We start from the raw sequence: 13,614 nt of genomic DNA, 5'->3' as shown, positions 1-13,614 counted from the left end.
CATAATATATATCTTAATATATATCTTATATTATGTCTATGATTCATCCGACCTAAACGTCACTGATACTCGACAAACGTCACTGTTCTGCGTCCTGTTATGCGTAACCGGGAAGAAAAACAACAGCCATTGCGGACGATAAAGAGGATTAAGTTTTTAATGAACTGGCTCCGGTTGGACAACAACTTTAAAATCGTAAATTATTCTCAATACTATCCACATTTACTCCCACAAACACTGAGCACTTCTTTTTTTATGGTTCAAGTGTGAAGTTATTGCTCCCCCTACTGCGCACGCGGGACATTTTTAGGTCGTTTGCAGTTCACACATGAGATTACATACAAGTCGCATATATTTGGAATTGTGAAGGTCCACGCAAAAAAAATATAAATAAATAAGATTTCACAAGAAAAATCGGAATTTAGCATTAAGGGCTGTGTGTAGCTTAAAGTAACCTTTGACAAAACACAAGGAATAGATTAACAAACTAGAATCACTGAGAAAAGACTGAACTAAACAAGGCTGGCGTAATTAAAACAAGAAAATGAGGAAAACACAGTAATAACGGAGCTAGGATTAAATGACCAAGACAACCCAAGATCCTAACGTTTTTTGATCTCTGGAAAACAAGCCAATATTTCAATGTTGAGTTTCAGTGGAAGGGTACAGCTCCGTTACCTAGCAACCCAAGAAAGTCCAGCCCATCACCTAGCAACGCAAGTGGAGCTCCAGTCCTTTTGGTCCGCTGGGTTCACCGTTGTGTGCGCTGTACAGGAGCTCCTGGGAACTACAAGTGTTTTGTTGCGGGCTTTGTTGATCCCAACTATCGCATTTTAAAGTGAATTAATCTTGGATTGCTTTAAAATATTTCGGAATTCTTAAATTACCAAATTAAGATTATTGAAACTAAACTTCGAGATGGATTCCAACAAAACCATTTTGAGGTATGGCACTTTAAGATCCTGGAGCATTCAGTTTTTCAAGATTTAAGGACGCTATTACAGTGGCATAAATGGTTGTTATTGTTAAAACTTTGGCCCACCAAGGGGATTTTGAGGGGATTTTGTGAAAAACAGTTCTTCTAAAGGAGGAATCAGATCTGGTTTGCTTGCCTGCACAGCAACCATCTCATTAACTTCATAGTTCATAAGTGGGGGTTGAATGGAACGGGAAGTAAATAGGAAGAGTGGGGAACTATCTGCAATTATGTGAATACTGTACCAGCCTGCCGGGGAGAAAAGAGATGTGAGCCGCAAGGTAAAACTCTGACTTTCTCAGTTAAATTATAGGGAGAATCTGTAAACTCCATACAGAAAAACTCCAGACTGGGATTTAAATCCAGAACCTTCTTCCTGCAGGGAAACAGTGCTTTGAATTAATGTTTTACTTTTCATTAAGATATAAAACTCTCCTGCATTAGTTCACGTGTTTCTTTTTTGTGCATCTGCTCTGTCTTCTCAAACTTCCAGATGGCTGCTTGAGCTGAGATCTGCTGGAGGTTTCTTCCTGTTAAAGGGAAGTTTTTCCTCTCCACTGTCCCCACAACATTCATTTACAGGATGAAGAAAGGATTCTTATAAAGTTAACAACGCAATACAGACGATTGTTTTCTGTCGCTACGCGCTCATGAATACTTCTAGTCRTTCACTTAATGAATCTGATTTCATTAGATAGAAAATGTTTTGAACTAATTTGAATAGTAAACTGAACTAAATGCACCGTTTAGTAACCAGGATCAACAGGAATGTGGGTAGGATTGAATGTAAATTATGTATTTTGTGAATGAATTATTAATTATTGATTAACTGAATTGAACTGAAACTGAACGTTGACAGGTAAGTGGGAGGAAACTTCAACATAGACCACAAATTTTCTTGAGAAACTATTATTTCTGAAGTGGGAACGCTTCATTTACCCAAAAAATTAGTTATAAAGGACATCAGGACTTCAGTTCTACTTTTTAACTTTTTTGTTACCTTTGCAACTCGACCTCAACTACAGATGAAAGGGTAAAAATGCCAACAAGTCATTAAGGATGTTTTTTTTTTTTAATTATTGCATTTGATCACCTGAACCCTACATGTAAAAATGCATGTTTTGTGAGCATTTTAATAGATTTACGAGCAATAAAAAGTTATCTAGAGTTGTTTATTTAAACATGATACACTGTGGTTTACTTAGACTGCGTTGTGAAATAAATGAGGTTAGTCTGACAAGCTCTGTAACACACTGTCAGAGGAAGTGCCTCTGTCTTGCCAGGCAACGCTGAACAAGACCGGAAGTTCAAATGTGGCTTTTCAAAATAAGGTTTTCTCGTTCTAGGTACTACGGATTTGTACCTAAAATATGTGATGTAGTTGCTTATGGTTATTTTACATAAATAATAAGCGATTCAAATAATATGTCTCGGTAGTTTAAAAAAAGAGAAAATACAAATTAATCTACATGAGTTTTGAAATCCCAAAAACAACAAGAAGCAATAAAAGAAAAATATAATTTTACTCCTTTCTACATATACATTTCTGTTTTCTCTGGTGTGTTTTAAATAAACAACACACCAGAGTAGTAGCAGTAGTACTAACAGTAGATTAGAGCCCACTCTAATCTACTGTTAGAGTGGGCTGACTGGTTGTAACATCTTAAAAGATATGTGTAGATCCCTAATCTCTTATCTAATCTGTAATCTGTGTACAAATACCTGACTACTAAGAATGTGTGAAACACTTTCTATTCATCTCTAATTTCCATAATAACATTTTCCCCAAAGTTTTATTCATGTTGTACAACCTGGGTAAGATTCATTATGTAATATCAAAGCAACAATATTTTATAAACGTGTTACAATTCAGTGGAAAAATTCAAATCAATTATTTTGAAGGTCTCAACCGGAAGTCACTGGCGTTACCGCTAACTTTGCTGTGGTATACTTTTCGCATCGCAGGGAGGAGTCAGACGTTAGTTTCTTCATTAAAGTGGCATATTTATTGATTTATCGCCGTCTTTACAGCATGTTTAGCTGCCTGAACCCATAATGTAGGTCGCGCATATCACTGACGTACAGCTATCGACGAGTTATCGTGTAATCTTTCGGCAGAAGACCGAAGGAAACAGGAAGGCGGAACAAGTAAGTTCGGGAAAGTGCCTTTCAACTGTGCGGTTTCGTCACCGTTTGATCAGACCGTCTCAGATAACTGATGTTGTTTCTGGTTGATTTTGTTGATAATTGTAATTGTGGGTGTATAAGGTTTCTTGTGTATTATTATCATTATTATTATTATTTTATTTTTCGTTGTGTGTTTCTTTTTTTTTGAGCAACAAGTCCGTGCGCGCTGTGCAGCGTCAAGAACAAACTTCACCAACAGTCGTCATGTGCCCCGCTGTTTTAATCTCCGGGGCTTTCATCCTGGAAAATGAGCTAAAAACGACACAAATCCGCATTGTTATGAGGGGGGTGGTGCTCATTCTTCAGACAGAGGGCTAAATAACGGCACTAATGTGAAGTTGCGATGCTAAAGGCGGGTTCCGTCGTTTTAATGGTTGTGCATCGTAAGCTTTCAGGGCTCTGAAGTAGGAAATGACTCACGCAGACTCCATGTTTCATCTTTAATGTGGAAGTAACGCTGTTTCACCTTAATTATTGACTTTACTTAACTTGTTTTGAATGTATTTAAAATTGGTGGCACTATTTAGTAGCAGATAAAGTTGGGTTTCATTTTAAACATTTATCCTTTTGAGGGAAGGAGGGGGATTCCTTCATTTTGCGCCCCACCTGTATTAATTGGAGACACAAAAATTGCCATAAATATAATATATTTTTTACACATTATAACAAATATTCATGATAATTCAGACTTTTAAACCCCTTTAGTGGTCATTTTAATAGTTTATGTCTATTTTTGCTTCTTAAAAACACAAAAAGTGGATTTTTCTTTTCTTCCCTTCCCATATATGCACATTTTAATTTCTCAGTGGATATTCTACAAACCTTGAAGTCTCAAAAAATAACAGCAACCCTGATTCTGATCCATTTTTGGGATTTTATTTCAGTGCAAAGTGATAAATAATTTGCTCCACCAGGATTCATGGAGAAGTTCCTATAAAGATAGTCATTTTTACAGCATGGAGATATTTCTGAAATCAAAAATAAACTGTGGTCATTGAGGCATGTCTCCTGGCATCTGATGAAAGTTGATTTTAAACTATATGAACAGTAGTTCTGGGGTCATTTAGCGAAATCTGGGAAAAATCTGCGACCCAAAATCATGCTTAATTAAAAAATATATTTAGACGTGATAAAAACGTTCAACAAAAATCCTTTAGTGAAAACTTGTCAGAATATTTCAGTTAATTGATCAACTAAAAAAATCAAATTTATGAATGCAGAGTTTTAAAAACTGTGACAGGATATTATAGAGAATATGAATTATTTTCTTTTTTTGATCTGCTGTTTGTGCAGCATCTACCCCAAAAATGTTGAAAACATTAACAAGACTGACTAAAGATGAGAGTAAAAAAATAGTAAATATAAAAGTACAAACTTTTTAAAACATTTGAGGTTAAATCTGGAGTTAATAATGATGCTTAACTGTTTATTAACTGAAATAATGTAGAATTTTTTTATTCTGACTACTGAAAAGGAATATTATCTTGCTATAGATTACCTTTCAAGAAGAAAAAAATAGTCTGAAAATAATAAATGTGGATGTTTTTGTATTTTGATGTGTATTTAGTCTGTTAATTCAATCCCAAATGAACGAGAACAGCAGTTTGATCTGACTCAGATTTGAACCAGATGAGTTTTCAAGCAGCTTTTAATTTGTTTGTGTGCGAAACAGAACAGGATTGGACTGTGGACCTTAGAGAGTCTGCAGCTTTATACAGTCGCCTCAAAAACAGTCAGCTTTCAAATGAAGCCAATATTCAGATTTGTGTGAGAAATTTGAACTTTAGGTTTTATTTCTGTTGATGAGCCGGTTTGGGGCATCTAAGACATTCAGTTTTGTTGAGCAGTGTGAATTCACTGATCTGCTACGATTGACGTTTGTCACAAAATATCTACTTTTTTCTCTTAATCATTAAATGGATGAATGCACCAACCAACGGTGTGTGCTTTCCTGTAATTTACCCCCATCAAAAAAATCTGAAGTCCTTTTTCAGTTTTATAGTTTTTTGGGGGTGAAATAATTGGCAGCAAATCTCAAAGAATGCCAAAAATTGGCCTCGCACCACATTTGCAATGTTATATTTTGCTACTTTAATATCTAATCTGATTCTTATATCTTCTGGATGCAGGTTAAGAAGCAGAAGCCAAACAGCTTGAAAACCCTGAGGTCTGCACAGGTTGTTTGCGCAACCTTTTGACTGCGTCCTCCTCCACAGTAAATAATTCACCAGAGGGATCCGTCGTAGGCGACCATGTCTATGGCCCTGAAGCAAGTCTTCAACAAAGACAGAACGTTCCGGCCCAAACGCAAGTTCGAGCCTGGCACGCAGCGCTTCGAGCTGCACAAGAAGGCGCAGGCGTCTCTAAACGCGGGCCTGGACCTGAAGCAGGCCGTGCAGCTGCCGCACGGCGAGGACCTCAACGACTGGGTGGCCGTCCACGTGGTCGACTTCTTCAACCGCATCAACCTCATCTATGGCACCATCAGCGACTCCTGCACCGACCAGACCTGCCCCGTCATGTCCGGCGGGCCCAAGTACGAGTACCGCTGGCAGGACGAGCACAAGTACAAGAGGCCGACCGCGCTGTCGGCGCCCAAGTACATGAGCCTGCTCATGGACTGGATCGAGGTACAGATCAACAACGAGAACATCTTCCCCACCAACGTCGGTGAGTCTTGTTTTTTTTTTTTTTTGAGTTTCGAGTTTCGGCAATTTATTTGATCTTATTCACTGATTTTTAAAAAATATTTGCAGACCAACAAATTAGTGTTAAATAACTGGATAAGAGAACGAATAACCTCAACAGAAATAATTTAAAAAAAAAACTATGAGGTGTGTAGTAAGATGGATACATTCAGAACAAAGACAAATAAACTGAAAATAATCAAATGGTGTTGAAACAAAAACAATAAAATTGGTCCGTAAAGATAAACAGCTCTGGAAAAATTAACATACCACTTAAAATGATCAGTTTCTCTGATTTCACTCTTTATAGGTTTATGTTTGAGTAAACAAAACAATAAATCAAATGAATTATAAAGTATTTGTAAGCGAAATTGTCCTTGAGATCAAAACATTAGACTGAAAACTTTTATAATCTAGTTTTTGGTAGAAAAAAATAGAAAAATTATAAATCATACAAATGGAAATAATTGAGGTTGTTTTAATTTATCATGTGATTAATTGATTTTTTGCAACAGACCTAATCTGTTCTCCTGTTTTATAGTTAATAGTAAATAGTTTCTTTAAATTTGCAAATAAACCCTCGTCTATGTTGAGTACAGTAACACTGGTAATAAATGTCAATTTAATATTGCACACACACTTTTAAGCTGCAGTATGAAGAAAAATAAAAAATGTATGAAACAGATAATAATAACAGCCATTTGCTGAAAGAGCAACATATCAGAGCAGTAGATAGTAGTTAGTAATTAGGCCAAAAAAAACTTTTGTCTGTATATATATTCTACCCAGAAATAGTCAAGTGGCAGTTTTAGCTTCACACAAAATAAACAATAAAAAGCTTTACGTTTAATTTATTTAAAGGTTACATAGTGCAGCTTTAATTCTTCTGCATCACATCAGACACAAAACAGGCTAACATTAATGCTTCCTGAATCATCATGATAACAAAGGATTACTATAATCTCGGTTTCCGAAAGCCTCTCAATTTATATAAAAAGTAAATAAAAGACTGAAAACATTACATTTTTACTCCTCTATCTGTAATTTGATGTTCTTATAGAGAATATTAATTTTGTTTAAAAATGCAGATTTGATTTTAAATATATGGATAAAAAAATTCCTATGCATGCATACTTTTAGTTTTATTATTCTCAACAATAAATATTAGCATTTAATGCATTCTGCATTATTATATGCAGATATTTACACATTGAGTAAAGTTAAGATTGAGTTAAGATGAGTTAAGATTCAACAGTGTGACCTAGCCCTATGAAATAATTTATGCATTTCCAAAAAAAAGTCAAATAAATTTGATAAGGGTGATGTAGAAATAATCAGTTTCTGTACTGAAAATGTAACATTGCGATTATGTAACTTATTATTTCTGAATCTGTGTGCAGTAAACTGGTTTTATTTAGATATTCACATTATCCTCAGTTAAGTTGAATAAATCTGGATGAATCAAAGTTGTTTTGATCTTCTGCAGTCAAACCTTCATCTTAACCATTTCATAAAACTCATATTCAACAGAAAATGAAACATAGAGCTCATTCAGCAGCGTAAATCAACCCTCTGTGTCCTTATCCGCTCATCAGCAGCGCCTGCTCTTCACACGTGGCCTTTGAGTTTCTGTGGTTCCCATCAGACCGAACTCTCCGTTTATTCTCACTAAACTTGAAATTGTTGAAGAAGACCACTTCCTCCTCTGCAGCCCTACAGTCAACATTTATCACCAGTTTCTTTTGACACTTTTTCCACCATGAAGCTTCCTGAGACAAAGCCAAACGAGCTGAAGTATGGAGGCAAACGGGTTTTCTAGTGTCAATGGAAATGTTTTTATACAGGGTGTCTTTGATTGCAGCTTAGATAAGAGGTAAATTACTTTTGCCGCAGTCGCTTCTCATAGCAAAAATATAATTTAGAAAGCTTGAAGCACTAAATCAAGTAATGATGTAGTGGGAAACTTAAACACAATGTCAAAGACAGACGGTAATCAAAAGGAACAATCGCTTCAGATAATACAAATGCAGAAGGTTGATTTGAGATAATTTGCAAATTGTTTGTAGAGACAACATGAGAGTTATTAATAGACAAAGAGCTGCGGTGGCTAAGTATGAGGTTATGGTTTAATGTTGTTTAAACAGAAAACACTGCATGTTGTTTACTGTTGCCTAGTTTTACTGTGCAGAGAAATTGAGACCATGATGTAATAAAGCAAGATTACTTTTACAAAGATCAATAAACTTTCAATTCTAATGAACATTTGATGCTGGAAAATAAAACGCTTCATAAAGTTAATTATAAAGCCTCTGTAAACAAAAGTGTCCCTCAAAAAAGGGCTAAAGCACCAGACTGAAGACTTTTGCCATCCAGTTTTTGGTAGAAAGAGAAAAAAGTTAAATCATGCAAATTATTGAGTTTAATTCATGATCCAATTAATTAACTGATTTTTTTTTTTGGCTTATTGCAACAGGCCGATTTATAATGTCGAATAAACATCAAAATAAAGTTCAACCTGAAATAATCATCTGAAACCCAAACTCTGGTGCAAAAAGCAACTTTTAAAAATAACCTGTGAAAAAAATAAATAAATCAAATAGTTGTGCAATCCAAAATATGAAGCGTTTGTATTTCAAGGCTGCATTTATTAGATTACCTTCTGCGTTTTTCATCGCAGACGTTGAGGATTCGGTAAATCCCCGGCAGTGGCGTTCTCGTCTGGACGTTATTATCTCTGCATGTATGCATGGCCTCTGCTGCGGCTCAGCAGCTGACTTTACAACAGAAACATCCAGGCAGTGGATTAAAAAAATGGGTCACACCATGCCCAGCGCACTATGAATAGAAACCAGCGCCGATGTGAACTACTTCCTGCTAATTTTGTCAAAGCAAACTGCAGTCAGACGAACAGAAAATGTAATTTTTTACTAAGTAGTTTGCTGCGAATGTGTTTTATGTTTGGTGCAGACAGTAAGAGAGTCTCTCCATCTGCTGCTCCCCCAGGTACTCCCTTCCCTAAGTGCTTCATGCAGGTGGCTAAGAAGATTTTGTCTCGTCTGTTCCGGGTGTTTGTCCACGTCTACATCCACCACTTTGACCGGGTTTCCCAGATGGGCGCCGAGGCGCACGTCAACACCTGCTACAAGCATTTCTATTACTTCGTCACTGAGTTCAACCTGACGGACCACAAAGAACTGGAACCCCTGGTGAGTCAAACACACCTGAACCTGAGCAAATTAAACTCCAGAGAGGCCTCAAATGGGGGCAAATCAGAGAGCAAATAACCTAATAAATAATAATTACAGATCCTTGTTTTAATTTGATTTAATTGGTTAAATTATATTAAAATTTGTAAATGAAGACAAGATTATTTTCTAAAGAAACTTTCAGTTTAACATTAACTTAAAAATCTGTATGTCTTGGATAAAAAAGTAAAAGTATTATGTGGAAGGAATTTAGCAAAAACAAATAATTAAAATCAAAGCTTTAGCGCCCCTAGCGTTGAAACGGTGTAAAAGCACCGCAATTTCATAATATACCTGAATATTTGATTCTTTTAGTACATTTAGGTAATTTGATTATATTCATGATATATAATAATATATATTAACAATATATATTAAATATAATGTGCTAATATAATATAACTATTATCTCAGTATTGAATTTCCCTTTGGATTAATGAAGTATTTTTTATTGAATTTGAATTATCTATTATTATTTAAATAGAGAAAATATTGTCAACAACAAGAGTCATTGTTAAAGAAGCTGGCTGTTCAGAGAAATCTATTTTTGGAAAGTTGAGTGGAAGGAAAAAACTTTTAGGTGTAGATTTGTAAGTACCTGGGAAAACCACAGTCAAAGTGTCCTGAACTCTGGATAAAGAGGACTGGACTGTTGCTCAGGTGCGTTCAAATCAGGCTTTTAATTTGGAAATCAAGGTCATAGAAAAAGTGGAGAGGCACACTCTGTCTTGAGGTTCGCTGAAGCTTTTAGAATGACGATTTGGGGCTAAATTGTCTGCTGGCTTAACACATCCAAAGCCAGTGAAGCCGTTTCCTTCTGATGGTGAGTTTTATTTTATGGAGATAAAAGAACCAATACGCAGATTAATGACCATGATAGAACTGGAGTGGAAGGAGGGCCAATCAAGTACTGTTCAAATAATTGATAGTCGTTTTAATTGGCTTTACTTAGTTCATTAACTTTGTTTATAATATGCTGGTTTGTTGACATGTACCTGTTGTGTCATAGTGAGTGATGGTAAAAATAAACTCCCTGCTGTTCAGCATGAATGAGAAAATCTGAATCATGCAAAATGCTCTGTGCAGCCAAAAGCAAAAGCATGTAAATTTCCACTCATGAAGGTAAACACAGCAGCTCTGCAGGCTGGCTCGTTTTCATACATGTTGCGAAAACAAACGTTGGGACATTTTATTTAGGTTTAAACTAAAGTTTTCTCTAAAACAGTGCAGTTTTCCTGCAGTCTTACTGGGCATGCTCAGACTGAAGGTCCCTCCGCCCTCTGAGGAAACGTTTTATGGATTTAAAGCGACATGTTTTGACATTTCTCGGATCTGAAAAGTAGGTCTCCCTGATTAGCTTGACTTTACAGAGCTGTAAACTCAGAGCTTTAACCTTTAACCTGTTTTCTGTTTTTGATCCATCGACATCTTGTCATGTGATCAAGCTCTGGAAAAACTCTGCTGCTTCAAAATCAGGACTTTATTTCACCACCTTGGAAGATGAACAATGAAAAATGATTTTAAAAAATGATATTATCTGTTTGAATCACACATGTATATTTCCTGCAGTGAATAGTTGAGAAAATTTTAATTTTAGCCTCACAGAGTCACCATGCTGACCTAATTCAACCAATCTATAGGGGGGAAAACACCTTAAAAGTAATAATTACATAAAGTATTTACAATATTTTCACAATTTTTCTTATCAATATTTGCGTGCAGCATTAACTAAGTTCAGCTGCTGATTGATGCAAACTTGCAGAATAAAATAAAATCTTGCTTTTCGACAAGAAAAGAAAGAACCACATGTTTAGAGCAGCATTTAAGCCAAAACTGTACAAAAAATGTTCTACCCAGAACTCCCGAAGTGGCATTTTTAGATTCATCTGCTTCAAAATAAGTAAATCTGATCAGTAAAAATAAATAAATCTCAGATCAAGCTGCTGCTGCTCTCCATCTATTAATCAGCAGATCAGACGTGTCGTTTAAGTACACTTGATCATTTTCCAATAAAATGTTTATTTTCAAATTAAAAAAAGGAATTAAATAATTTGTCTACTTGTAATTTTGTGTATTTCTACTATTGCATGAAATGGGTTTCGGTAGTTGGATGAAAAATCTGCAAAATGGGACAATTTTTAAAAAATAAAAAAATAATCATTAGTTGTACTCAGAAAAAATGTAGCAATACTCTTGAACTCACACATATAAAGTAATTTATGCCTTGAAAATTAAAGTTTTTTTTATTCTATTAGAGCTTTATTAGGAATTAATTTGTTTACTTTTACTAGTGCAGCTCAATAAATCAGAAAATCTTTGAAAAGTTCATTTATTTCAGAGTCGTCCATTAATACTGATTATATTTAGCGTTTCTAATAATCGACTCGCTGTTTGTTTCTACAGAAGGAGATGACTGCTCGAATGTGCCACTGAGGGACCTGAGGACACGCCGGACACGTCCATCCATCCGTCCGTCCATCTCCGCGACTGAATCAGGGAGAGAAATGGGAGCAAAGAAATCCAGAGTCTATTTTTATATTTAAGTACTGTAATCTATTTTATCCACATTCTTTAGGTTTTCAACAAGAACATTCTCGTGTGAGGCAAACTATTCCTTTAAAAAAGATAAAAGAAAAAAAAAGCTCTTGCAGACATGTTATCAGATCACAGTATTAAGAGGCGTATGTTTGTGTTCATGTTTTTCTATTTTATTTCAATCGTTCCACCAGGCTATCTCCTTCCTCTCGGCTTAAAATGATCTGAAATTAGATTTTTATTTCTGACTGTAAGTCTTAAAAATCACTATGTTGTTGCATTAAAGTGATTTCTAATCTGTTTTAAGTGGAAGTGGTTTGTTTGTGTTTACATCAACACTGACTGGGTTTCAGCAAAGTTATTATAGTTAAACTAAAACTGACTGAAGAGCAAAAACTGAAACTGGGAAAACCTTTTCTTGAACTGAAATAAATAAAAACAGTAATTAATGGGGAAATGATTATAAAACTTACTGAAATACAGATATAATACTCTTCATTTTCCTGTTTGTTAATCTATTTTTTCAAACTGACATGATATAGGGTTTTTTTATTTACTTTTTCCCACAAAAGCAGTTTACGTCAGCTGTCGACAAGTTATGGCACTTTATATTACTTAAAAACTCTCCGCAAAATGGCGACAGCAAAGCTGGGACAAAGTGCCAAAGTCAGATGATTGTTCCGGAATAATTTAACTGAAAATTGATTATAGATAATCACGATACTTTGACTTTTTGAGTTCTGCATCTAAAAATGAAAGTATAAAACAGCTCAAACTAGTACTATAACTAATAAAAATTAAATAATTAAAGCTGCAGTAACTTTTATATAGAATTTTTTTTTAATGTATTTTTTAAAAACTGTCTCCATGTCATGACAGTATAATGTGAGACAGATAAAATGTGAAGATCTCCACCTCTGTCATCTATTGCCATTTGAAGAAATGCAACGCTCCAGAGCTTAAACAACCAATCAGAGCCAGGAGGAGGGACTTGGCATTGTCAATCAGGCTCATGTACTCGCTGCTAAATGTACTAATGGCAGAGAAACAATTTGTCGTTACAGAAAAACTGTTTCTGTGTGTGGCTATGCTAACTAGCCTTAGCATTCATAACATTTAAGTTATCTCAGAGCAAGGGGGAAGAGGATGAGATTTTGATTGACAGGGCTAAGACCCGCCTCCCGGCTCTGATTGGTTGTTTTTAGATGGAGCTGGGAGATGGCAGAGGAGCTCAATGTTTCACATTTCAATTTTTGGTAGATTATCTGTCTTCTACCAAACTGTCATGATATGGTAACAGTTTAAAAACATGAAAAAATATTTTTTTAAATAAGTTTCATATTACAATTTTAATACTAATAAAAACTAGCAGCAAAATACAGCTAAACTATAATGGAGGGAAAAAGTCTCTGTAAACAAAATTGTCCTTCAGAAAAAGGGCTAGTTGAGACCAAAACTCAAGACTGAAGACTTCTGTCATCCAGTTTTCTGTAGAAAACAAATGAAAATGATTAAGTTAGTTTTAATTTATCGTGCGATTAATTGACTTATTGATTATTAGATTTAAATGCTACATGGCAGCAGGTTAACTCATTTTTATTTTATTGTTAAACCATTTAAGTCACAACTTTCAAACTTAAGGCCCAGGGGCCAAATCTGGCCCGCTGTAGCTGTTTTTGTGGCCCTCTAGACTCCAAATTACATCAGTAAGTCCCTCCAGTTTTTCACAAATCCATAAAGATTGAAAAAAAATCCACAGATCCTCTCATTTGTTCTGGTTTTACAGCAAACTTTTCTCAAAATTGGTGAAAACACTGGGTTTACGTGACTGCGATCAGCCTTATTTGATGTCAAGTTAAAAAAAAGTCACATTTAACATCATACATTAGCGCAAATATTTTAAAATTTCCTTACAAATATTTCTAATTTAGCACCACTAAATCTTATGATTTTGATTGCAAAACACCACAAAAGCAATCACAAA

At 35.2% G+C, this 13,614-nt stretch overlaps 1 protein-coding gene across 2 annotated transcripts; it reads left to right on the top strand.

The window, feature by feature from the left end:
• The first annotated feature begins 950 nt into the window (after positions 1 to 950).
• mob3a (MOB kinase activator 3A) lies at positions 951 to 11,936 on the top strand. Of its 2 annotated transcripts, none has more exons than XM_008415139.2 (4): positions 951 to 1,257; positions 5,293 to 5,833; positions 8,854 to 9,056; positions 11,499 to 11,936. In XM_008415139.2, the coding sequence occupies exons 2-4, from the start codon at positions 5,416 to 5,418 to the stop codon at positions 11,526 to 11,528; spliced, it is 651 nt and encodes a 216-aa protein (XP_008413361.1). In that variant the 5' UTR covers positions 951 to 1,257; positions 5,293 to 5,415; the 3' UTR covers positions 11,529 to 11,936. The 2 variants fall into 2 exon arrangements, with proteins under 2 accessions (XP_008413361.1, XP_008413360.1); XM_008415138.2 differs by lacking the exon at positions 951 to 1,257 and adding an exon at positions 2,893 to 3,124.
• Positions 11,937 to 13,614: the final 1,678 nt, after the last annotated feature.

This window comes from Poecilia reticulata, linkage group LG8 (genome assembly GCF_000633615.1).
Source record: "Poecilia reticulata strain Guanapo linkage group LG8, Guppy_female_1.0+MT, whole genome shotgun sequence".
NCBI classification, from domain to species: domain Eukaryota; kingdom Metazoa; phylum Chordata; class Actinopteri; order Cyprinodontiformes; family Poeciliidae; genus Poecilia; species Poecilia reticulata.
Note: the sequence above shows the minus strand (reverse complement) of the source record. Positions and strands in the feature narration are given on the sequence as shown.